Source organism: Mesoplodon bidens (genome assembly GCF_964165515.1).
Source record: "Mesoplodon bidens genome assembly, chromosome: 4".
NCBI lineage: Eukaryota > Metazoa > Chordata > Mammalia > Artiodactyla > Ziphiidae > Mesoplodon > Mesoplodon bidens.
This window is the reverse complement of record NC_138160.1, coordinates 12916713-12943782: the sequence shown is the minus strand read 5'-3', so window position 1 is coordinate 12943782 and position 27070 is coordinate 12916713. Positions and strand designations below refer to the sequence as shown.

The 27070-nt window shown below is 44.3% G+C and overlaps 1 protein-coding gene across 3 annotated transcripts in view; it reads right to left on the bottom strand.

The window, feature by feature from the left end:
• The window catches only part of TRIO (trio Rho guanine nucleotide exchange factor), a gene marked incomplete at its 5' end in the record, with an annotated part of 386192 nt that overhangs the window by 109853 nt on the left and 249269 nt on the right, over positions 1-27070 (bottom strand). For all 3 annotated transcript variants that reach the window (XM_081233199.1, XM_081233200.1, XM_081233198.1), the window contains 7 exons: positions 12000-12122; positions 15630-15745; positions 18085-18199; positions 21714-21863; positions 22234-22425; positions 24168-24287; positions 25813-25979. In XM_081233199.1, the coding sequence (XP_081089325.1) occupies positions 12000-12122; positions 15630-15745; positions 18085-18199; positions 21714-21863; positions 22234-22425; positions 24168-24287; positions 25813-25979 (983 nt within the window). The remainder of the gene's footprint in view (positions 1-11999; positions 12123-15629; positions 15746-18084; positions 18200-21713; positions 21864-22233; positions 22426-24167; positions 24288-25812; positions 25980-27070) is intronic.

Sequence of the window (27070 nt, the reverse complement as noted above, 5' to 3'; positions counted from 1 at the left end):
TTCTCCTGGAGCCTATGTGGCCAAGCCCCCGCCGCCGCCCCCCGCAGATACTCAACCAAATCCCTGATGCCGCAGCATCACAGCACGCGCTCGCTTCTTCTTTAATTCTCAGGAGACCCGGAGGAAAAGTCACGACTAGGGAAGCTGCCTTCATAGAGGTATTTAAAACTTAGTCCCTGTTTCAAAACTCTCTCTCAGAAATACACTTATTTCATTTTATATGCACATAGAAAGATCTTTAAGGATGACTTCCCTACTTTTATAGCTAAGGATAACCATAAAACACTGGTCCGATAGATAGATGGATAGGTACGTACACACATACATACGGCAGTGATTTCACTCAAATCTGATTCTTCAACAGATTTTTCGTCACATCCATTTCATTTATTATTTCACTCATTATGACTTATTACTTGTATCATTTGTTGTAACCATTTCATTCAGTCCTTAGGGTTCCTTCAACATTCCCCCTGGCACTTCATATGAATATAGTTACTCTTCTGCTATGGAACCTACTTTTCTCAGTTAGGCTTTAACTAGAAAATCTTTATGACTAACACTCAGGAGATTGACTTTAAAAATCCCCCAAAGGAAAGAGGTCAGGGTTCAAAACCTGGATAAACTATCTTCCTTTGTACAATAAAAGTTTTGAGCAGAGTTCACTAGGCAGCCTGCAGAGCCAGCTGTGAACATCCTCAGACTCTACACGAACGCCCCCCGGGCTCCTCCACAGGGTCCAGCTTGCCCACCATCCCTCCAGGCTTGCTGGCCTCCGCCTCTGTGCACCGGTGCCCCTTCTGCCCGGAATGCTGCTCCCCCGGACGTCTCCATGGTTCCTTCACGCTTTGCTCGAATAAAGGCCACTTCTCACCGGCCTCCCTAACCCTCACGACTGCCACGCGCCGCCCTGCCCCGCAGCACGCCTCACCCTCCCCAGAGGTGTAATTCACTTGCTAAGATCACTGCCTGTCTCTCTCCTGGTTAGAATGTACCTGCCAGCAGCCGGGGACATTTGCTTACTCTGCTCACTAGTATCTCACATACCTTCTACATGTCTGGCACATGGTGGCCATCTACCAAATATTTATTGAGATAATAAATTAACATTGGGTCTTTTATGCAAGTGTGTATACACCTGCAACTTTAATGGGAGTGGTAGTTACTTTTAACTGGCATGAATACATACTTTACAAAAAAACTACAGGAAGACAGAACTCCAGAGACATTAATACCTCTGTGAAAAAAACTGCTATTGCAAATTGTATAAAAGCTGTTGATTGGAGAAAGTCAGCCAAACAAAACACTCTGAAAGTTTTTAGGGCCTTCATCTTGTGTGGAAATGAACTCAAGTAGAGTGAGCTGAAAGGAAAATACCCGTCAAACAAACCTTCTGCCTTGTGATCAACACAATACCTTTCTGGTTAAGATAAGCCTAATTATATATCAAGGAAGTAAGAAATCAAAGCTTCAGACTTGGAAGCATAAATTCCAAAAGGGATTTAAGTTAGAAACATTATTAAATTTTACTATCAAAGAGAATTAACATGGCTGATACAGGATTTTTAAAAAATCAGGTTGCCTAAGGAAGGTTTTGCTGTTTACCAAGATATGAATCTTCTGAAAAGCACAGGGAAGTTGTGTTTTACCACCATTTAAGCATTTCTTTTCCAATGTCATGAATGACATCAGTGGAGGGCACTGCAAACAGCCGACCCTTGAACAACTCAGGGGTTGGGGTGCTGACCCCTGCGCCCCACTTCTCACCCCGCCCCCATGCAGTCCACATCCGAGGCTTCAATGGGATCAGGCAGTACTAGAGTATGTATTTGTTGACAAAAATCTGAGTATAAGTGGACCCACACAGTTCAACCCCGTGCTGTCCAAGGGCCCCTTAATCTTTAAGGGGTTATTTTATGCTTTAAGCAGTGGGGACATAGAAGTGAAGATAAAAAAGATAATGCATCTTACCTACATTAAAACAGAAAACAAAAGCCACCAAGAAACTAAAGGCAGATTTTCATATATGTCAAAAACACATCACAAAACAGACTAGTTGCAAGCATGTGACACCAATAGGCTGATTCTATGAAATTAGATACAGAACAAAAGGTTTCCTATAGGCAAAGCCTGGTAGATCTATAAATCTTCCAACTGTAAACTTCATTTAAACAAAAATGCTCATCAGATAGTCAAAGGCTTCTTGAGGAGACCCGCCGAAGCCTCTCTATCAAAGATGGCAACCCTTCCCTCCCCCGTGGCTTTTTCTCTTATTATTTAACATGTATGTATATATATTTACTCATTTATCATGTTATTGCTCGTTTCTCTAACTAGAATGTGCAGTCCATGAGCTCCGCACCAATGAGTGGTTCCTGGTATACTGTAGAGTCCAATAAATAACTGTTGAGTGCATGAACGGTGTGATCAAAATTAAGTAGGAGGGGGCTTCCGTGGTGGCGCAGTGGTTGAGAGTCCGCCTGCCGATGCAGGGGACGTGCGTTCGTGCCCTGGTCTGGGAAGATCCCACATGCCGCGGAGCGGCTGGGCCCGCGAGCCACGGCCACTGAGCCTGCGCATCCGGAGCCTGTGCTCCACAACAGGAGAGGCCACAACAGTGAGAGGCCTGCGTACCGCAAAAAAAAAAAAAAAAAAAAAAATTAAGTAGGACGAACCTGCTAATCCATGAACCTTTTATAACGGTGTATTTTTATTTTAACTGGTATTTTAAAAATGCATTCACAGAATTCAAAATGCAAAAGGTACAAAAGGACACAAAGTGAAAAGCCTTCTCACTCCACGTTCACCTGTTACCTGTATCAGCTTCATGTGTACCACCCCCGAGATGTTTTATTGTACACAAGCAAGTGCGTGTATGTATAATATATGTGTATTTTCCCCCTTCCCTTTTTTGCATAAATGCCTATGATAAGCACTGCGTGGCACCTAGCATTTTCATTTAACAACTCTTGCTTATCCTTCACTATCAGGACACAGTTGCCTCCTTGTTTGTATAAGAGATTATTATGAAGGCAGATTTTTATTTTTGAAGAGTACAAATATAATTTGAACAACCTCATCTTTAGGCATAAGCAAGGGACTGGAGAAAAATAAAGGCAGACCGAACGTTTAAGTCCACATGCTCACAAGAGCTTTACTCATCATGTTCTCAGGTAATCAGAAACCCAGAAAGGATGCATATTCAATGGTCTCAGACACTTTCTAGCAAAGTAAGGCATTTGGCACGGGGGACAAAGTTGTGAAGGTCTTAGTAAGGCAGTGGGTTTCAAACTTGGGTGTGCATACAAACCACCTGGAGAGCTTGTTAGAAATACTCCTTTTCAAGCCTTGCTCCCAGAGAGTCCAAGTCAGTAGTGCCTGGTGAGGACAGAAATCTACTTTTAAGTAAACACCCATGGCCCGGATGTCCGTTGTGCTTAAAAGCATTTTGAGAAATTACTGCCTTGAGTTGCAAAGGAATCAAGCTGAGTCTTAATCAGATAGTAGGGTTTCATTTCCATTAACCCTAAAAATGTTACAATACTAATTAGGTAACTACTGAACGGGAAAATGTCATGTCAGAACGAAGGATTTTCTAGGTAACAAGAGGAAAATGACTTCTTAGAAGACACTAAGACAGAGGGACAGGTGAGCAACAGCATCATTTCAACACGAGAAACTACATGATGTCTCCAAGCACCAAAGCAGGTGGTTTCTGATTAAAAGAAAAGGAGCCACAAACCAAAGAAAAAATGCTAAGCAAAAACCCTGAGAGGTGCTCTTTTCAAAACCTATCAGTTCCTCTTAGCAAAACTAATTCAATAAACCCAACAAAAGAAACAGCTCTATCTGGGAAATAGAAAGATCAGATGTCACCTATGATTTTAGATGCTTCTTTTTTTTAATAAAATACAGGCAAAAATATGCCTGTTACTGGGGCTTCCCTGGTGGCGCAGTGGTTGAGAGTCCGCCTGCCGATGCAGGGGACGCGGGTTCGTGCCCCGGTCCGGGAAGATCCCACATGCCGTGGAGCGGCTAGGCCCGTGAGCCGTGGCTGATGGGCCTGCGCGTCCGGAGCCTGTGCTCCGCAACGGGAGAGGCCACAACAGTGAGAGTCCCGCGTACCACCAAAAAAAAAAAAAAAAAAAATATGCCTGTAGTTACTGCTCCTTCTTCCCAAAACCACAACCCAAGTCTGAGGAAATGGCAAAACTAGAAATAATGGGAAAATCCCTTTGTACGTGCTCCACTGGTGGCACAAAGCTGCCACGCTACTCAGCTCTAGATGACGACATTCCCACCACAACCTGTGTGCATCGCATGGCGTCCCCTGGACTTGGGCAATGAACAGCTGTCTGGCTGTACACATGGATTACAGAGTGGAGCATCCATGGAAATTTAAGTCAGTGCAAAGGAGCAAAGCTTAAATCTACCTGAGTGTATCTTAGGCATTTTCTCACTATCTATAACCAAAGGACATTCAATGAAACAAATATAAATCATATAAGGCACATAATAACCGTATTTACTATCCAATTATTAACAAAAAATAAGAATTATACGGCCAAACATGTGCTGCAGCTAGAGGAAGGAAAAGATATGATCCTTACCTGCAGAGGTATGACAGGTCAGCTCCCCTCAACCGAGCGGGCGGGGGCCCCCTTGGAGCGTTCATGGCCCCTCTGGGCGGAGCTCGCCCTACCCAAATGCTCCTGCTGCCAGGCCTCCCCACTGAGCCCCGCTAGACTGTGTCTCCTCCAGAACAGAGGCCAGGGGTCCCCACAGCCCGGCACCGAGAGCCAGAATGGAAAATGTACACTTACAGCTTGGGGTGGAGGGCAGCTGAGAAGAGAGCCCCAGGAAGAAGGAACAGCAGGAGTCAGAAGTTGTTACGGAATGTATCAAAAGGGAAAAATAAACATAACACAAAGTAGCTCTTGTCATTCTAAATGATTTAAAAATTCCCCACGGATATGTTTTCAAAGCCAAGGGCCACACAAGAAATCCGATCTTTTTACTTTATAGGAACACTTTTTGTTTTTAAGTTTGAATTTTATATGGAGTATACCCAACTAACAATGTTGTGATAGTTTCAGGTGCACAGCGAAGCGCCTCAGCCGTAGATACACGAGTCCATTCGCCCAGACTCCCCTCCCATCCAGGCTGCCACATAACACTGAGCAGAGTTCCCTGTGCTATACAGTAGTAGGTCCTTGTTGGTTATCCTTTTTAAATATACTAGTACATATACACCACTTCTTTGTTTGCTGTTTCTTTCAATATAACCTTTTATTTTATTTTATTTTTTTAACATCTTTATTGGAGGATAATTGTGTTACATTGTTGTGTTAGTTTCTGCTGTATAACAAAGTGAATCAGCTGTATGTACACATATATCCCGCATATCTCCTCCCTCTTGCGTCTCCCTCCCGCCCTCCCTATCCCACCCCTCTAGCTGGTCACAAAGCACCGAGCTGATCTCCCTGCGCTACGCGGCTGCTTCCCACTAGCTATCTATTTTACATTTGGTAGTGTATATATGTCCATGCCTCTCTCTCACTTCGTCCCAGCTTACACTTCCCCCTCCCTGTGTCCTCAAGTCCATTCTCTACGTCTGCGTCTTTATTCCTGTCCTGTTCCTAGGTTCTTCAGACCCTTTTTTTTTTTTAGATTCCATACATATGTGTTAGCATACAGTATTTGTCTTTCTCTTTCTGACTTACTTCATTCTGCATGACAGACTCTAGGTCCATCCACCTCACTACAAATAACTCAATTTCGTTTCTTTTTATGGCTGAATAATATTCCATTGTATATATGTGCCACATCTTCATTATACATTCATCTGTCGATGGACACTTCGGTTGCTTCCATGTCCTGGCTACTGTAAACACAGCTACAATGAACACTGTGGTACATGACTCTTTTTGAATTATAGTTTTCTCAGGGTATATGCCCAGTAGTGAGAATGCTGGGTCATATGGTAGGTCTATTTTTAGTTTTTTAAGGAACTTCCATACTGTTCTCCATAGTGGCCGTATCAATTTATATTCCCACCAATGGTGCAAGAGGGTTCCCTTTTCTCCAAACCCTCTCCAGCATTTATTGTTTGTAGATTTTTTGATGATGGCCATTCTGACTGGTGTGAGATGATATCTCATTGTAGTTTTGATTTGCATTTCTCTAATGATTAGTGATGTTCAGCATCCTTTCATGCGTTTGTTGGCAGTCTGTATATCTACTTTGGAGAAATGTCTATTTAGGTCTTCTGCCCATTTTTGGATTGGGTTGTTTGTTTTTTTGATATTGAGCTGCATGAGCTGCTTCTATATTTTGGAGATTAATCCTCTGTCCACTGCTTTGTTTGCAAATATTTTCTCCCATTCTGAGGGTTGTCTTTTCATCTTATGGTTTTCTTTGCTGTGCAAAAGTTTTTAAGTTTCATTAGGTCCCATTGGTTTATTTTTGTTTTTATATCCATTTCTCCAGGAGGTGGGTCAAAAGGATCTTGCTGTGATTTATGTCACAGAGTGTCCTGCCTATGTTTTCCTCCAAGAGTTTTACACTGTCTGGCCTTCAATTTAGGTCTTTAATCCATTTGGAGTTTATTTTTGTGTATGGTGTTAGGGAGTGTTCTAATTTCATTCTTTTACATGTAGCTGTCCAGTTTGCCCAGTACCACTTACGCAAGAGGCTGTCTTTTCTGCATTGTATATTCTTGCCTCATTTATCAAAGATAAGGTGACCATATATGCATGGGTTTATCTCTGGGCTTTCTATGCTGTACCACTGATCTATATTTCTGTTTCTGTGCCAGTACCACACTGTCTTCATTACTGTAGCTTGTAGTATAGTCTGAAGTCAGGGAACCTGATTGCTCCAGCTCCGTTTTTCTTTCTCAAGATTGTTTTGGCTATTTGGGGTCTTTTGTGTTTCCACACAAACTGTGATATCCTTTGCTCTAGTTCTGTGAAAAATGCCATTGGTAATTTGATAGGGATTGCACTGAATCTGTAGATTGCTTTGGGCAGTATACTCATTTTCACAATGTTGATTCTTCCAATCCAAGAACATGGTATATCTCTCCACGTGTTTGTATCATCTTTAATTTCTTTCATCAGTGTCTTATAATGTTCTTCATACAGATCTTCTGTCTCCTTAGGTAAGTTTATTCCTAGATATTTTATTCTTTTTGTTGCAATGGTAAATGGGAGTGTTTCCTTAATTTCTCTTTCCGATTTTTCATCATTAGTGTATAGGAATGCAAGAGATTTCTGTGCATTAATTTTGTATCCTGCAACCTTACCAAATTCATTGATTAGTTCTAGTAATTTTCTGCTGGCATCTTCAGGATTATCTATGTATAGTATCATGTCATTTGCAAACAGTGACAGTTTTACTTCTTCTTTTCCAATTTGTATTCCTTTTATTTCTTCTTCTTCTCTGATTGCTGTGGCTAAAACTTCCAAAACTATGTCAAATAATACTGGTGAAAGTGGGCAACCTTGTCTTGTCCCTCATCTTACTGGAAATGGTTTCAGTTTTTCACCATTGAGAACGATGCTGGCTGTGGGTTTGTCACATACGGCCTTTATTATGTTGAGGTAAGTTCCCGCTACGCCTACTTTCTGGAGAGTTTTTATCGTAAATGGGTGTTGAATTTTGTCAAAAGCTTTTTCTGCATCTATTGAGATGATCATATGGTTTTGCTCCTTCAATTTGTTAATATGGTGTATCATATTGATTTGCATATACTGAAGAATCCTTGCATTCCTGGGATAAAGCCCACTTGATCATGGTGTATGATCCTTTTAGTGTGCTGTTGGATTCTGTTTGCTAGCATTTTGCTGAGAATTTTTGCATCTATGTTCATCAGTGATATTGGCCTGTGGTTTTGTTTTTTTGTAACATCTTTGTCTGGTTTTGGTATCAGGGTGATGGTGGTCATGGTGGTAGAATGAGTTTGGCAGTGTTCCTCCCTCTGCTATATTTTGGAAGAGTTTGAGAAGGATGGGTGTTAGCTCTTCTCTAAATGTTTGACAGAATTCATTTGTGTAGCCATCTGGTCCTGGGCTTTTGTTTGTTGGAAGATTTTTAATCACAGTTTCAATTTCAGTGCTTGTGAGTGGCCTGTTTATATCTTCTATTTCTTCTTGGTTCAGTCTCAGAAGGTTGTGCTTTTCTAAGAATTTGTCCATTTCTTCTAGGCTGTCCATTTTATTGGCATATAGTTGCTTGTAGTAATCTCTCATGATCCTTTGTATTTCTGCAGTGTCATTTGTTACTTCTCCTTTTTCATTTCTAATTCTGTTGATTTGAGTCTTCTTCCTTTTTTTCTTGATGAGTCTGGCTTATGGTTTATCAATTTTGTTTATCTTCTCAAAGAACCAGCTTTTAGATTTACTGATGTTTGCTACTGTTTCCTTCATTTCTTTTTCATTTATTTCTGATCTGATCTTTATGATTTCTTTCCTTCTGCTAACTTTGGGGGTTTTTTGTTCTTCTCTCTTAATTGTTTTAGGTGTGAGGTTAGGTTGTTTATTTGAGATGTTTCTTGTTTCTTAAGGTAGGACTGTATTGGTATAAACTTCCCTCTTAAAACTGCTTTTGCTGCATCCCATAGGTTTTCGGTCATTGTGTTTTCATTGTCATTTGTTTCCAGGTATTTTTTGATTTCCTCTCTGATTTCTTCAGTGATCTCTTAGTTATTTAGTAGCATATTGTTTAGCCTCCATGTGTTTGTATTTTTTACAGTTTTCTTCCTGTAATTGATATCTAGTCTCATAGTGTTGTGGTCAGAAAAGATAATTGATATGATTTCAATTTTCTTAAAATTACCAAGGCGTGATTTGTGACCCAAGATATGATCTATCCTGGAGAATGTTACATAAGCACTTGTGAAGAAAGTGTATTCTGTTGTTTTGGATGGAATGTCCTATAAATATCAATTAAGTCCATCTTGTTTAATGTATCACTTAAAGCTTGTGTTTCCTTTTTTATTTTCATTTTGGTTGATCTCTCCATTGGTGAAAGTGGGGTGTTCAAGTCCACTACTATTACTGTGTTACTGTCAATTTTCCCTTTTATGTCTGTTAGCATTTGCCTTATGTATTGAGGTGCTCCTCTGTTGGGTGTGTAAATATTTACAATTGTTATATCATCTTCTTGGATTGATCCCTTGATCATTATGTAGTGTCCTTCTTTGTTTCTTGTAATAGTCTTTATTTTAAAGTCTATTTTGTCTGATATTAGAATTGCTACTTCAGCTTTCTTTTGATTTCCATTTGCATGGAATATCTTTTTCCATCCCCTCACTTTCAGTCTGTATGTGTTGCTAGGTCTGAAGTGGGTCTCTTGTAGACCTGATATATACGGGTGTTGTTTCTGTACCCAATCAGGCAGTCTGTGTCTTTTGGTTGGAGCACTTAATCCATTTACATTTAAGGTAACTATCGATATGTATGTTCTTATTACTATTTTCTTAATTGTTTTGGGTTTCTTATTGTAGGTCTTTTCCTTCTCGTGTTTCCTGCGTAGAGAAGTTCCTTTAGCATTTGTTGTAAAGCTGGTTTGGGGGTGATGAATTCTCTTAGCTTTTGCTTGTCTGTAAAGGTTTTAATTTCTCCGTCGAATGTGAATGAGATCCTTGCTGGGTAGAGTAATCTTGGTTGTAGGTTTTTCCCTTTCATCACTTTAAATATGTCCTGCCACTCCCTTCTGGCTTGCAGTTGCTGCTGAAAAATCAGCTGTTAACCTTATGGGGATTCCCTTGTATGTTACTTGTTGCTTTTCCTTTGCTGCTTTTAATATTTTTTCTTTGTATTTAATTTTTGATAGTTTGATTAATATGTGTCTTGGCATGTTTCTCCTTGGATTTATCCTGTATGGGACTCTGTGCTTCCTGGACTGACTATTCCCTTTCCCGTATTAGGGAAGTTTTCAACTATAATCTCTTCAAATATTTTCTCACATCCTTTCTTTTTCTCTTCTTCTTCTGGGACCCCTATAATTCGAATGCTGGTGTATTTAATGTTGTCCCAGAAGTCTCTGGGACTGTCCTCAATTCTTTTCATTCTTTTTTCTTTATTCTGCTCTGTGGTAGTTATTTCAACTATTTTATCTTCCAGGTCACTTATCTGTTCTTCTGCCTTAGTTATTCTAGTATTGATCCCTTCTAGAGTATTTTTAATTTCATTTATTGTGTTGTTCATGGTTGCTTGTTTCATCTTTAGTTCTTCTAGGTCCTTGTTAAATGTTTCTTGCATTTTCTCTATTCTATTTCCAAGATTTTGGATCATCTTTACTATCATTACTCTGAATTCTTTTTCAGGTAGACTGCCTATTTCCTCTTCATTTGTTTGGTCTGGTGGGTTTTTACCTTGCTCCTTCATCTGCTGTGTGTTTCTCTGTCTTCTCATTTTGCTTATCTTACTGTGTTTGGGGTCTCCTTTCTGCAGGCTGCAGGTTCGTAGTTCCCGTTGTTTTTGGTGTCTGCCCCCCAGTGGCTAAGGTTGGTTTAGTGGGTTGTCTAGGCTTCCTGGTGGAGGGGACTAGTGCCTGTGTTCTGGTGGATGAGGCTGGATCTTGTCTTTCTGGTGGGCAGGACCGTGTCCAGTGGTGTGTTTTGGGGTATCTGTGAACTTATTATGATTTTAGGCAGCCCCTCTGTTAATGGGTAGGGTTGTGTTCCTCTCTTGCTAGTTGTTTGGCATGGGTGTCCAGCACTGGAGCTTGCTGGTCGTTGAGTTGAGCTGGGTCTTAGCGTTGAGGCGGAGATGTCTGGGAGAGCTCTTGCTGCTTGATATTATGAGGGGCCCGGAGGTCTCTGGTGGTCCAATGTCCTGAACTTGGCTCTCCCACCTCAGAGGCTCAGGCCTGACAACCGGCCAGAGCCCTAAGACCCTGTCAGCTACACGGCCAGATATGTGGGGACTTTCTTGCCTTTTGGGAGGTCTGAGGTCTTCTGTCAGCGTTCAGTAGGTGTTCTGTTGGAGTTGTTCCACATGTAGACGTACTTTTGATGTATCTGTGGGGAGGACAGTGATCTCCACGTCTTACTCCTCCACTATCTTGAAGGTGTCTCCTCAGGAACACTTCTTTTTATCCAAACATTATTATGCAGCTTCATCATTTATTTTCTACTCTTAAATGTGAATTAATTTCCAATTTTTTCTAAAACCTTAACTCTATCATCAACAACAGAGGTGCTCCTGAAAACAGTACATAGAATGTATATTCAAAACTTTGAAAAACAAAAAACAAAAACACCACAGGTTGAGAAGGGAAGCCTAGAAACCTCAAAATTGTTTTGAGGTAAAAGAAGGAATTAGCCCCTGCAAATATTTTAATTGAGAAAACATTCGTGTCAGTGTGTGAATTCTTACACATCTGCTTAAAAATTCACAGTCACAGGTACTGCATATGCCATAAAGATGTATTTAATTCAGCAGAAAAGTGAAAATGCCTCCAGTTTTATAAGCCTGTGAACAGCCACTGACATAAACTCTGCCAACTATAAAACCCAGACAGCTTCGTGACTGGACAACTGGGCATGATGCCACTGCAGCAGTCCTCACTGTTCAAGACACGGCAAGGAAACATGCACAGGATCCGTCTAAGTCAAGCTGGGAACACCAGCATTCCATAAAAAGAGCAAGTGCTCAGAAAATACTTGGAAAATAGAATGAAAATAAGAGAAGAATGAAAAGGACAAAGAAGGAAGAAAAAATAAAGGAAGGAGGTGGGAGGCGTTTCCAGGAATCAGAGGAACAACAGGAAACAGAGAAACGAAGGGACAAGTGAGGACAGTGTGAAAGGCCTTAGAATCACCACTAAATTAGGATCTAACAGTCCATCTGGCTCACCCCATTCCTCCAACTGCATAATGTATTTCTTCCACGATACTTTTAGGAAAGACCTCTTTTACACAAAGTACCCTGTTCGAGTTTATCCTGGAAACACACAGACAGGCACACAGGCACCGGCCAATGCAAGCTCACCTTTGCCGTGATCTGGAAGTCCTCATGCTCCTTCAGCAGCTCCTGGGTGTGCTGGATACTCGAACCTGTGGAGGTGTGCGTGGAAAGGTAGAACTCCCCACTGTCATGGATCCACTCCAAAGCCTAGAGGTGGAAGGAATGGAAACATGTTCACGGCTCAACGTCGGTGAAGCAAGTCCCAATACCTCAGTATCTCATTTAAACGCAAAGTCACAAGCTCAGGCGCGTCAAGAAACACTCCCTCAAAGAGAGATGAGCTTCTGAAACATGTATCTTAATTCCAAAATTAAAAGTTGACGTTCTAGAAAACTGTAATCATGTCCCTTAGGCATCAACGATAACAAGCTCAAGAGTTTCTTATAAGCATGAACCTAAAGGGCAATAGTGAATAGCCTCCCTCAAGAATACTGAGAAAGTGTGGGGAAGGGGAAGTCCGAGACCCTTGCATTGCTAAATACTGAGACATTCGCGTCACAGGGACCTGACAGCCTTCCTGGGGTGTTTTAACTTAAAAAAGGAAAAGAAAGCAGATGCAAATTCCCAGCTTTCAAATGTTTCTTCCTATTCCTGCCTTCAGTGAGTACTCAGGTGTGCACCCACTTCACTCCCCTTCTGGCGGCTCCTACAGAGCGGCATTGTGCATAAAGATGCTCTGGGGAGACGCCGGCAGAAGTGGCTTAACCTCCCAGATGTAGGAGAGAGATGACCCCACCTGGGAGGAAGGGGGCCGGCAAGGTCCAGATTGCAACAGAAGGACACGTTCTGACTCCTATTCTTTCATGTTTTTAGATGGAAGCCATTTTTTTCCTTCTGTGTGCATATATCTGAAGTGAAATCTTACTTAAACACACACATCTGAAAAAGCAACCCAATGGAAGAGAAACATAAAAGCATGGAAGCTTTCCTATCTGCCCTTCACAGTATCTGAGTCGTCCGCTGTGATTTGCTGGTCTTGGAACAGAAACATCACCATCTCTATTAGATACTTCACAGCATTTATGGCATTTTAGAAGAAAAAAATGAAAAGGAAACCACGACCCAGATTACTTACCATGCAGCTTCCTGGCTGGGAATTTACTTTCGTTTTGCACAAGCATGGCTATCCCATCTCTGAAACAATGCTGACACTGACAGTGCATCAAGGCAGAAAGCCATTTTGGTCAGTTTATTCAAAGGTCCCTACTTCCTCCGTTCACACAGCGAATCGTGCCCAAGCGCCCTCTATGCAGGCAGGTGCTGAGTAGGGGGGCGCTGGGGTGGGAGAGGCTTGGGCCCTGCCCTTGTGACCATGAAGGACCTGCAGGCTGAGAAGGGATGGGCTTGGGAGGAAAGGGGCCCTGCACAGGGGGAGGCTGGAGGTGAGGCTGGAGGGCGACAGGGGGCCCTCGGCGGCCGCAGGCCTTTGGACTTTGGTCTGGAAGTGAATAGGGCTGCCACATGGAAAAGGGACTGGAGTGGAGAGTGAGCGAGAGAAGCAACACCGGTTAGCAAACCGGTCCAGGGGTTCAGACGGGACACGGCTAGGCTGGTACCCGTGATGGCTCTGAGGGGCGGAGGAGAGGGCAGGTGTGCTGCATCAGGCCCCGATGAAGGGGTGAAGCTGGGAAGATGCGGGAAAGGCAGGAATCAGGGAAGATGAGGGCAGGGACACGGCGGACGGGGAGTCCCGGGTCCACTTCTGCTTTGGTTAAGGCCAAAGTGGAGAGACGCAAGGAGGGAGCTGGGGTTTCTACACCTGGAGACCAGAAATGGAGGTCGGGGCTGGGAGACACCAACAGTGAGAGCTAAGGAGAGAGGAAAGAGAAACAAGAACAAGCCCTGAACTGAAAGCCGACTTTCAGAGGCAGAGGTAAGGGAGGGGGGCACAGACAGCCCGGGAGGAGCAGCCCAGAGGCAGGAGGTGCCCAGAGCAGAGCAGGGGCTGGAAGTCACCTGCCACATCCCACCCATAACTCGGTATTTACTGTGGGATTGTTGTTATTGTACAGCACAGAAGCCAACCCTACAGAGCCGTGGGGCTGACGGGCCATCTTCTGTAACGGCAGAGACTGAATGATTTTATTTTTGGCATGTGAAGTGACTTTAGGAAAAAGCAACAGCATCTTCCATTATTTCTCTCTGTCAAGGGAGTTATTTACAATTTTGTTCTCTGTAGCTGAATGACTCCTTGTCTTTCAACAGAGAGATAAACAAAGATGTGAGAAAAGTTTATGAAATAGTCTCTAATTAGAAATAAAATCAGGCCCCCATAAATCTGAAATATGGTTAGATTATCCTTAAATAAAACGTTAAGAAAATGGAATTTAAACATTAAAAAATACTACTGCTTGCCACCCCTGCTGCAAAGCTGATAACTGCATCTGGGAAAGCCAGTCAAGACAAGGGACGGGCCAGGTCAGGGCGCCAGGTCCAGGGACCATGAACTCCTGCTCACGCCCTGGGACACCGAGCTGCTCTGGGCAGCAGGCTGCCCAGTGAGAGACCGACATTTTTTTTTTTTTTTTTTTTTTTTTTTTTTTGCGGTACGCGGGCCTCTCACTGTTGTGGCCTCTCCCGTTGCGGGGCACAGGCTCCGGATGCGCAGGCTCAGCGGCCATGGCTCACGGGCCCAGCCGCTCCGCGGCATATGGGATCCTCCCAGACCGGGGCACGAACCCGTGTCCCCTGCATCGGCAGGCGGACTCTCAACCACTGCGCCACCAGGGAGGCCCCCGAGAGACCGACATTTACCAAATTAAACAAAATATGTTCCCCAAGTAAGAAACCTGTGCTGAGGAAAATGTAATCTTTCTTGAGCTAAAAGGATTTTATCGAATGCCTACGCTGCGTCAGGCACGTGTCAGGTTTCCAGGTGGATCCAGAAGACAGAGCAGGTCACACGTGGTCACCAGGGACTGGCAGCCCTGAGGGGGGCCCCGGGGATGTGGAGGATGTGAGGTGACTCGCAGGGGCTTCTGAGAACAAGCCTTCTCCCTCCCACTCCCTCCTGACCCTCCGAATTCTGGACTAATGGGCACGGATTCCTAGGCTACTGTTAAGGCCAGAGAGAAGTGACAGGCATCTTCCTGTTTGAGTTACAGCCAGACAGACTTCACCCTAAAATGATCTCCACAACTGGCCATCGATCCGAAAATGACTTCCGGGGGGGGGAGGGGGGACACTGCAAACGTACCCTCTTGAGGTCTCTGCCTTGGCCAAACGCGTGACCTTTTTTTTGAGTATACTGAGAAATTCTGCCACATTTCTTAGTTAATTTTAGCTCAGTTTATCCGAAGAACAATATTTTGTCTTGAAAATATAAGTACGCCCACCCGGAAAACTGCCCACCACGTTATCTTACAGTGACCTAAGTCGTCATGGTCATGACTGCTCGCACTTCGCTGTCTTATCTGTGGGGTGACGGCAGTGTGGCAGGGCTGAATGGCACACCTGTTGAGGCCAGACTCACTGAGTAACACGCTTTTACGAGGCCGGGGGGTTTTCTTGCAACGAACTGTTAAGTAAAAGGCAAGGTTGTGTTGATGATCAGGGAGTGGTTTTCCATCTGCTGCCATGTCAGAAGCTGCCCATCTGACGACGGAGGCCTGAGCGCGGGGAGGAGGGCGCCGGGAGGGCTGTGTGATGGCTGACCTGCTTGGCGCTTCGCTCAAAGACCACGTACTGCTGGCACTGGTCCAGCCGCCGCTTCCTCATGGTCCAGTAATGCAACACCCTGTTCTCCCGCTGGAAGAGTTCATTCAAGATATCTGAGAGAATGAAGAGAGAGCCGCATGTTGGTGCTCGCCATCAAGCAAAAACACCCACAAAATCCCATTCGTTTTTATTTAAAGACATTTTAATGCAAACGCCGTGGTGAGCCAGAGTATCAGTCACTGAGCCGCACGGCCCGCCTGCCTGGCCTTCTTGACATGCCTGTCCAGACCTCTCCTCGTTCTCTTATTCCAGTTTACTCTTAGCACTGACATCACCAGACACCCGAGTTGGCCTCTAATCCCTCAGGTCGGCCGGGTCAGTGGGATAGCTACTGAGTCCCCTGCTGGGGCAATCTGACAATGGCTGGAAAAACACCAGTATTAGACGTTTTGTGCAAGACCATGAGAACCTTCCTGCGGAAGGAATTTAGTATACATCAAAAGATGTCAGATGAAACAGTGGAGTACTAGAAGAAAATGACGGGCTTTAAAAACAAAACCGAAAACATAAACCCTTAGGAGAGGGAAGGAAATGAAGTTGAGAAGCATGAAGCTAGAAAGGAAAAGTTAAAACAGCAATCTCATTACATGAGAATTAAAAATCTCATAACCAAATAATAACCACCATAAAAATAGTACACAAATAAAAAGCCAGGAAAAACTGTTGGGAACATAGAGGATGGATCTAACTTAATAGTCAACAGGAAAATATGAATAATCTGTTAGCAAAGCGAGCAAAGCATATAAACATGGAGGTCATGATTATATGAAATGAAATATAGCCACTAAAAATACAGAAACCTTTCATCTCACTCGAACAATGAGACCAGTTTACACCATTTCCTGGCGAGGACTACGCTGCCCAGGGCTAGCGGGGACAGAGAAAACCTGTGCCTGTATTACTGCGGGAGGAAAATGGAGCACAACCCCTGCAGAGGTCACCTGGTGACAGGTAACGACACTGCGTGGTGAGCACCCTTGAACCAGGAATTTATCTTTCAGATACGGTGCTGGCACAAGCTCTCAACACAATTTGTACACAGATGCACACACACTGAGGTGCTGCTCGGAAAAAACTGGCAGCAACGTATGAGCCCATCGATTAGGGGTCAGATTAAATCAATTACAAAGTCGCCATACTGGACGTTAAAAGTAACAGAGCAGGGCTTCCCTGGTGGCGCAGTGGTTGAGAGTCCGCCTGCCGATGCACGGGACACGGGTTCGTGCCCCAGTCCGGGAAGATCCCACATGTCGCGGAGCAGCTGGGCCCATGAGCCATGGCCGCTGAGCCTGCGCGTCCGGAGCCTGTGCTCCGCAACAGGAGAGGCCACAACAGTGAGAGCCCACGTACCGCAAAAAAAAAAAAAAAAAAAAAAAAAAAAAGAGTAACAGAGCAGATCTCCAAATTCTGATATAGAATGAGATTATTACTAAGCGTAAGAAGAAAATTGCAGGGGGATATAGTCCCACTTCAAAAAAAAATTAAAAAGCCAGATGTCAAAAAATAAGCTACCACTTAAATGAAACGAAAATGAGCGTAAGTCTTTTCTAGTCTCTTATTTCCGTAGCCTCTGCCTGGGGCAGGACTGAAGCTCAGGTGAGGATTAAAGCTGATAGAATAGGGCCTGAATATCGAGACTGTTTTAAACAACTCTCATCATTTTCTGAGGACCCACTTCCATGTCATTTCAATTAAACTTGTAAAAAAAAATTATGATTAAGCTTAAAATGATGTATCACCTGGATGCATTTTTACTGCAAAATATTCAATCAGAATTCTACAGCATAAAAATCCTGAGTACCCTTAACTTCCACCCATAACAACCCTACTTACAGTTTAGTATAATTGTTCCCAGGTCTTTTTCTATGCATTTATATATATATGTGTGTGTGTATGTGTGTGTGTGTGTGTGTGTGTGTGTGTGTGTGTGTGTGTGTACGGTTTTGTACATTTTTAAACTCAAATGATACCCATCTATCTATATAACATTCTTTGGCAACTTGCTTTCATTAATAATGCTTTAAGTATATAAAACTGATATATTATAGAAATGAATGGGTATATAATTTTTGTGATTTAAACTTTTAAAAGTATTTGGCCTGTAGATAATTCTGGCTTTCATTTTTTCCCGATTTATATTTTCACTTACTTTTAACAAAACAGCCGATGCCAATAAATATCCTGAACATGCTGCATTTTCTCCCTGTTTATATTCTTCAACTTTATTCAGTAAATTATCAAGCTATATATGTTTAATATTTTATTATTAAAATAAGATAACTTAGGAGAACTTTAATGATATGAAAAGGACATTCCAAATGAAGCCCTGGACCAAGATTTTAGAACACGTCTTGTCGAGCTCATCAGTCAGCTGACTCCTAGGTGTACTCACTTTTCACTTGTTGTTCAGGGGCTTTGATATGTGTCACCATTCCAGGCATGTTCACGCTGTTCCTGTGCAGGTATTTCAGGAAGACATCTGCATTTCTCCTAGCAAGCGTGCAAGCCTAAGAAATAATGCAGAGCAACATGTTCATGTGACTCATACAGACATGCATCTTCAGTGTATATGGATGACATCACGTGGCTCTAACACCAGTCTTAATCTAAAGCATTCACCTGGCCAATCTGTGTCTGGAGAATACATAGGCTAAATCCTATTTCAACTTAAAAAAAAATCTCTGTCTTGGAGCCCTTGCTCTGCTGAACCTAGTTGCTATGTTGAGAGCTGCCCCATGGTAAGGTCCAGGTGGCCAGGGACTGAGGGTGACCCGTGGCCTGCAGCCTGAGAGGAAGTAAAGCCCTTCCCCAGTCGAGCCTTGAGGTGACCACATCCCTGACCAACAACTTGATCACAGTCTTAGGAGAAACCCTGAGTCAGAGGACCTGGCTAAGCTGCACCGGGATGTCTATAAAGGGCAGACAGTAAATATTTTCAGCTCTCCGAGTCAGGTGGTCTCCATCTCTCTGTTGCAACTACTCAACCTGCCCATTGTAGGTGAAAGCGGCCTCGAATGATATTTAAGTGAATGGGAGTGGCCAGATTTAGCCCTCAGGGCTTAGCTTGCTAACCCCTGGTTTAAGCCATTGAATTGTGGGGTGGTTTGTTATTGTGGTAATAGAAAACTGATATTCCACGTTTGTAAACTGAGTAATTTCATTCATGTATTTTAAAAAGTTTTATTTAAGAGAAATGAGATATAAATATAAAATCAAAATGGTTCAGGAAAAAAATTCCTTAATTATAATTGGAAATATCTTGCACATTTCCTAGCCCAGATCTGGAATCAATCTTTTTTTCAAGGAACTCCGTCTCCTTCTTGTGGTAAATGGCCCTGAAAGCCCACAATGTGGGGACTAGGGATGCTCGTTATCATCGCGCTGGTCATCGTTCCAAGGCCTTTTCAGTAGATGGAGCTGCAATACCTCTTTTTTTTTTTAAATGAAGAGAAAAATACATCATGAGTCTCTACTGATAAGACTGAAGTAAGTTGTCATACCAAACAGCAAGGAAGCCGTAAAGACTGCTACGGTTACATCAAAAGGACATCTGAGCCACCTGACTTGAAGGGGCTCCCACTAGTGGGACAAAGTTGAGTATAGAAAGATAAATGACTGTAACTGATTGAAACACACCAAATGTTAAAACCCACGATGATACTAAAAGAACAAATTAATCCTACGCAGAGGTTGCTAGGGCAACAGATCATTATTCTGAAAATCATAAACAAAGGGAAGGAATCAAGCATTTACCTCCCCCCCCCACCTTTTTTTGGACAAACTCTATTTTAGCATAACCAAATAGCTGAGGAGGGGATAACTGCAGCTAATCAAGGCAGAAAGAATGCTAGAATGCCACCATGTTGCAACTCCTAATGAAACAATATCACCACCGGCTACCAAACCCAGTGGGTGAAAGGCTGATGGGGAAGTACACAACGGATGACGTGGACTTACGACCTCTGAAGCACTGAAAAGCCCTCATATCGCAGAGACAGCAGGAGAAGCAGACCTGTGTGTGTCCTGGAGCAATGCCGCTGGAAGTACACACCACCACCCAACAGGTACCCTAAGTGTACCCCACACACTCACTTAAACCTGAACCGATCAAGGCCCTCAACACAACTAACAGAAAGGTGGAGAATCCGGGATGGTGCTAAATGACTCCACAGGATGCAATTACCAAATCCAGAATGAGGGAAATTCCACAGTATGAATAACTTATTTCTTCAATTAACAAATGCTAACAAAAGGGAGGGTGGGATTTAGACTAAAAGAGACTTAAGAGACATACCGATCAAATCAATGCATGGTCTTGTTTGGATTTTGATTAAGACCACGTATAGAAAACACATTTATGGGACAATCAGAGAAATGTGAACACCATTGGATTTTATATAAAATAAGAGTTACTGTTAATTTTTCAGGTCCAATAATGGTATTGTGGTTGTAGAATGGTTTTAGAAAGGTAGAATTTAATGCTTAGATACACACAGAGGTCTTTATAAATAAAATGGTGTAATATCTAGAATTTAAAATAATCCAGTAAAGGTGGGCATATGCCCATATGCTGGTAATTATTGAAGCTGGGTGAGAAGTACATGGGGGTTCATTATCCATTCTCTTAATTTCCATATGCATTTTTAAACTTCCATAATAAGAAGTTTAAAGATATCCAACGCACCAAAGACATAATCCTAGTTGAATGCAAAAATCTGACCAGGTCTCTGGTTATTTTTGTTTTGTAATTTTACCTAAATATCTTTCTTAATTATATTAACTAAGTAGTATGTAATTTTGTTTCATACTAAATGGATTCCAGAGAAAGCGAGGCGATGGTAAGGATTCCACCTCAAAACATCCCAGTAGCCGTGGACCTTTCCTAAACTTAAACAGCACCGACCAGCAGGGGTGGGGCTTTCAGGTCCTGTTTGGAATAGTTACAACTAATGACCCTGGGAAGCTCCAACTGTTTTCCCACCTTGATTTGCTTAAAAAGAAAATCTCTGTGGTGGAAGCTCATAATAAGTTACCAGGTAAGAATTTTCAAAGAGTTACAATTTGTTCTCCCGGACTAAACAATAACTCTCTGCCAGCTCAGAGGATCACTTTCAGAAATGAAACAGCAACAGAAATGATTAAATGTGACAGGAAGTGGTGTCAGAGAGGTCAGGATGCTGGAGCGACGAGGAAAACTAAACCAAGCAACATGGAAAGTAAACACCACACCTATTTTTCATAGGTTGGGGTGGCCACCAGCAGAACCTCAGGAGGTCTTTTTCACAAGTGCAAGGATGCAACGTGGAAACATTCAAAGTCAATGAATCTAAACATTTTGACCGCTTTTTAAAATTTAATTGTTGCAAAGCACACCAGTAACTCAGGTGTGACTATATATACAAATGACAAAGCAGGCTTGATAAGTGCCTCATTTAATGCTTCTCAGAGTTAAAACTTCCAGCCAGGCCTTGAATAGGATTAAATTTCTCTTGCAGGAAACATTTCCTGAATAAGTACAGTATTAGTAACTGGTCCTGTGAACCACAAGGGGTGTTCCTGCTTTGTGTCCACTCTACACTGGGCTCACACGTGTTCTGAGACAGTCTTTATTCCTCAAAAGGCTGAATTTCCAAAGGAAGATTATTTTAAGCTCTAGGCATTTTTGTTCCCCCAAATCAACCTCTCTGCGTGTGTCTGTTCAGGATCACTCGGTATTGTGACTTCCACCCGCTCTTTATGCACACAGGTTTCTATCTAGCTCTCTCTCTGTGAAAACTAGAAGGAGAGTACAAACGACAACTGAACTAAGATTTTAAGATCTTCTCCGATCAGCTGACTTATGGCTGAGGTAGGGTCACCGCAACCTCTCTCCAGGGCAGGGGCGCTGTGAGGCAGGCGGGGCCGGAGGAGTGGCCGCAGCTGTGGGGCTGACGGTCCGGATGCCCCACCGGCTCAGGCGGACCCTCGGGGGGCTTCGAACCCCATCACTGAGGCACCAGACACGGAAGGCCGGCCCCGTACCTTCAGGAACGCTTCCTTCTGCTCAAGGTGCTTGCTGATCATTGGGGTGACGTGGTCCGTCTCAGAGTTGGGGCCCAGCTTGTCGGCCCCCCCACACCAGTCCTCTTCTCTCTTGTACTCCTGCTCCAGGCTCTCGAGGACACTGCAGACCTGTGGCAGGAGAGACTCCAGGCTCAGAGGGACCACTCGGCACCCATGGGACGACAAGTGCTGGCCCGAGGGCCGGGATCACCACCTGGCGTGCGTCCACGCAGGCCTTTCAGAACAAGGACAAAATACAGGGTGAGTTTCCCGCCTCTCTCTGCCCTGTGTCAGGCCATCCAACTAAATGAGAAGAAAAGGGACGTCTCCTCAGATCCTTTCCGACCTGTTATTCTTTGATACGTAAGGGAAGCAAGAATAATCTTAATTCCATAATGCCGCTTTTCTCTGCTCGCCTGGCCCGGGAATGACTGGCGAGGTAAGGACTGAGCCGTGCCGGGCAGTCAGGCTCAGCAGGCGGACCGGCGGGGAGCCCTACCTGCTCCGAGGTCTTGTAGAAGGCCACGGACGCGTTCACCAGCTTCAGCCGGTCCTCCATCTTGAGCATGAGCTGCTGCCAGTGCGAGGCCACCTTCTCGGCACAGTCCCGGATCATGTCCATGTCGTAGTGGTTGGCCTGCAGCATGGCTTCTGCCTTCTGCTGCACCTGCAGGGCGCTCTGGTGGGTCTTCTAAGGGGGGGAGAGAGCAGAAAGCTCTTCAACGGGGGTGTCGCGCGCTCACTGGGAAGGAGCGGGAAGCCCACAGCTCTGCTGTCCGCTTGCTTTTACGGAAACGACTTCAGTTAACACTCACGAGGACGCTTCGAAAACCGCAGCTGACAGGTTAGTTAAAAAAAAGCTTTTATGCCTACCAACAACTATTTATATTTACCCAAGGAAGGATGAACTGCCTTAGGACTCTGCAGAATGGGTCTTGGTTGTGGAGTTTCCAGCATTTGAGAAATAGCAGGAAAAACCCTTAGCAGCCAATATTCTAAAAAAGCTGTTGAAATGTTCCAAATTTATTATTCCTATGGATTCTTCTTATAATAGCAGCCAGGGGCTAATGAACAAGTGGAGAAAAAGGTGGCCTAAGCGAATGCTCTTTATTTCACTTTTACCTTAAACGCTGGACTCGAGTAAAAGGTTTTCAAAAACTACTGATCTAAAAAAAGAGAACGAGAGAAACACAGTTAAAAGCTAAAAATGAGCCAACTGTGTTCTCTGGAGGTCCACGCCAGACAATGAATCCATGAAAACAAACTGGCAAATCCGGCAACAACTCCTGCTCTCGTATCCTCACTAGAAGCTTCTGTGAGGGGCCGAGGTCAGGTTCCTCGGGGAAACCAGAGGGCCCGGCAGGGCAGCCGTCACGGGGAGGCACATGGGTCTCTGTGGACACAGAGTCTTCTCTTTTTTTAAACAATGGCAAAATTTTGCCTTTCACCTGAAGTGGTACTAATGGCCCCATAAAACACTGTACCCAGCGTAATCCTGTCCGTTACCCAGACGGTGAGGCGCATCAGTGATTTAATTACTAGAAGGCACTTGGCACAGGGTACGATTTTCAAAAGATTCACCCAGAGTCTGGGCTTCAGGGAGAAGTGTTAGTGTCTGTCCACTGGCGCTGAATAGTTGAGAGTAAATTAATCTAGGGAAGAAATTAATGGTAATTTCTTTGGTTTTCATCTCTGGCTGAGAATATGTATATAACTAGAGCAGGAAACAAGTTTTCTATAATCAAATGCTCTTTTTCCCTTGACTGTGCCTTGAGACCACCCGTCACAATCATTAACTCCCCCACCCTGCAAAAATACTAAAATGAATTAATCCATATGCTGTGAGAGTGAGTGGCCAAGCCATTTTGCTCAAGTCCCGGCACAGCACTGACCCCGTCGAGGCACAAAACCCTCTGGTGAGGGACACTGCTTTTCCCCAGGGTCACAGGAGCTCTGTGCACAGAACTGTTTGTGGGGAAAACGGAACTGGTGATTGGCACCTGGTCCTCAAGAGCCACCCCGAGTGCCCTGATTTTTCAAGGCGGGTTACACAGCAGCAACTGTGCCTATAACATGAGCAAAATGTGAAAAACCTCAGCCGAGACCCCAGCTTGGGCTCCCCAGTGCCGAGATGTTCCTGACAGGTGAGGTGCATCCTGCCAGGGCCCTGACAGCAAGGGGACAGCAAGAGCCACCCCCGGCCTCTGGGGCCCTTGCGGTGAGGTCGCCCTGGTGGGCGTGGACAGCCTCCCATCACTGCAGTTGCCAGACTGCTTCCCCCTCTTGTAACCAACTGCAGGCTCGTAAGCGCAGCCATTTTGGGTTCCACTGAACCCCCATCGGCTCCCAGGGTCAGTGCCGTGAGAGGGGACTTAACAGGCTGGCCCTGAGGTTGGAGAGGCCGGGTTCCGAGGCCAGGCCGGGCGTCCGCACCTCGATGGCGTGCTGGAACTGTTCGTGCTCCCTCTGCAGCTGCTCCGCCTCCTGCAACGAGCTGGCCGTGATGAGCCCGGCGTTCAGCATTGACTCTCCGTTGCGGATCCAGCCCAGCACCTGAAACATGACACAGGGGAACTCCATTTAGCAGTCCCTCTGGGGCATCCAGGCCGTGGACCAGCAGCGACGCAGTCCGAGTGCACGGCCGTCGAGCTGCTCACTTAGCTACGAAGCAGGGATTTCCTCGTGATCCCACTGCCAACAGCCTGCTACCCTTCCCTGGTATCTGATCGTAAGGGCTGCATTTTAAAATTAATTCTGTCATGTTTAGTTTCAAGGGGGAACTGGAAAAGGTGGAGGGTCCGGAGGATTGATCATCAGTCCACAGGTCAAAACAGACTGAGGATCACATACGAGAAAACCTACAATTGCAAAGAATTCCCTGATACTCAAAAATATATATCTTTCACTCCTTTTAGGCCTCATGAACATGCAGAATTAGCAAACTGCTTGATAAGGCAACTGTTTTATGTCACTAACGTATTTTCCACTTTAGAGTCAGTATTAAGACAGCACACTAACCCAAGGATGAATTTAGCTGTCCGCTAATGCTCAGGGCCACACCACCAGATTCTTAGCATCACAGAATGAGAAGTCAGTTCTGACCATGGAAGCCACAGGGATGTGCAAGGTCATTCTGGGTAATCATTTGTGGAAGAAACTGCTGGTTACTTAACTAGTACCTATTTTCCTCATGTCCTTTACTCAGAAAATCCCAACTTGGGAAAGAGCTTAAAATAAAGCCAGTTCTCAGCTCCTATGACAGCTTGGTTGCAGATATGACACAATTCTAGCCACTGAGATCAAAGCAGGGGCTTCTGGGCCATCTGGGGAAAACATTTCTTTTCTGATCCAGGTGTTGCCTCTTTCTTGATATGCTTTCCCTTCCCTGATACCTGGAATGTGGAGGTGATAGCTGGGGCTACAACAGCCATTTGGCAACCATTAAGTCCCCTCCAATCAAACAGATGCTTTTCTACACATCTACAAGAATCCCAGAAAGCCATACTTCCATGGTTTCCCCGCTCACGTGATAAAATGTCATGGACATGCTAAATATACATACGCATGGAATCCCATTGGCACTGAACCGAAAGCAATCGCCTCCAAATGTCCCATTTTTATTTTGCCATGCTATCTGGGAGATGGCAGTATCGTATCCTGATAACACAAGAAGACCCCAGCCATACACAGCCTGTGATCCCGGCCAGACTGATAACAGCCTATTTGGGGCAAAAAAATAAATCATATAGTTATTCAGCCTGGGAAGCAATGTGCTCAGGGTTTCAGGCAAGAGACGACCAATAACAAAACAAGCTAAGTGGAGGTGACTCTCAAGTGACCAGCTGCTGGGTGACCAAGGCTTTTCCACTACAGAGTAAACACAGAGCTGCCCAGGCACTGGCTCAATTTTACACATTAGCTGTGGTGTGTCAGGGGGTGTGTTGTATTCTACACCAGGACAGCTGTGTTCTGATCAGGGACAATCTGCCACAAGGCCTACACATCCGAGCCACCGGGAGAGCGCTCATCGAGCGCTTGCTTGTCGGCTGGGTCTGCTTCACTCCGGCCATTCGTTTACCTGCTTCACTTCGGCCTGCAGGTGGCGGAGCTGCACACACTGCTCCAGGTGCTTCCGATGCTGCTCGGCTGCTAAATCCAGCTCCTGCTGCTTCTCGTGGAGAAACTCCAGCAAGTCCTGGACCCGGGTGGCCATGTCCACGTCTCTGTCGCAAAGCAGCTCCACGCCTGCGGACATTGAAGGGAGGCCCGGAATTCAAACAGCACTTCAACCTGTTCCTTTTTTTTTTTTAATATCTTTATTGGAGTATAATTGCTTTACAATGGTGTGTTAGTTTCTGCTTTATAACAAAGTGAATCAGTTATACATATACATATGTTCCCGTATTCCCTCCCTCTTGCGTCTCCCTCCCACCCTCCCTATCCCACCCCTCTAGGTGGTCACAAAGCACCGAGCTGATCTCCCTGTGCTATGCGGCTGCTTCCCACTAGCTATCTATTTTACATTTGGTAGTGTATATATGTCATTGCCACTCTCTCACTTCATCCCAGCTTACCCTTCCCCCTCCCCGTGTCCTCAAGTCCATTCTCTACATCTGCATCTTTATTCCTGTCCTGCCCCTAGGTTCATCAGAACCATTTTTCTTTTTAAGAGTCCACATATATGTGTTAGCACATGGTATTTGTCTTTCTCTTTCTGACTTACTTCACTCTGTATGACAGACTCTAGGTCCATCCATCTCACTACAAATAACTCAGTTTCATTTCTTTTTATGGTTGAGTAATATTCCATTGTATATATGTGCCACATCTTCTTTATCCATTCATGGACACTTAGGTTGCTTCCATGCCCTGGCTATTGTAAATAGTGCTGCAATGAACATTGTGGTACACGTCTCTTTTTGAATTACGGTTTTCTCCAAAGAAGATATATGGATGGCCAACAAACACATGGAAGGATGCTCAACATCACTAATCATTAGAGAAATGCAAATCAAAACTACAACGAGGTATCACCTTGCACAGGTCAGAATGGCCATCATCAAAAAATCTACAAACAATAAATGCTGGAGAAGGTGTGGAGAAACGGGAACCCTCTTGCACTGCTGGTGGGAATGTAAACTGATTCAGCCACTATGGAGAACAATATGGAGTTTCCTTAAAAAACTAAAAATAGAACTACCATACGACCCAGCAATCCCACTCCTGGGCATATACCCTGAGAAAACCGTAACTCAAATGTGTTCTTAAGGGAGCATGACGTACATGCTGCATGTGTGAACTACCTGCCCGGGCCAAGCTATTACTGTGAAGGTCAA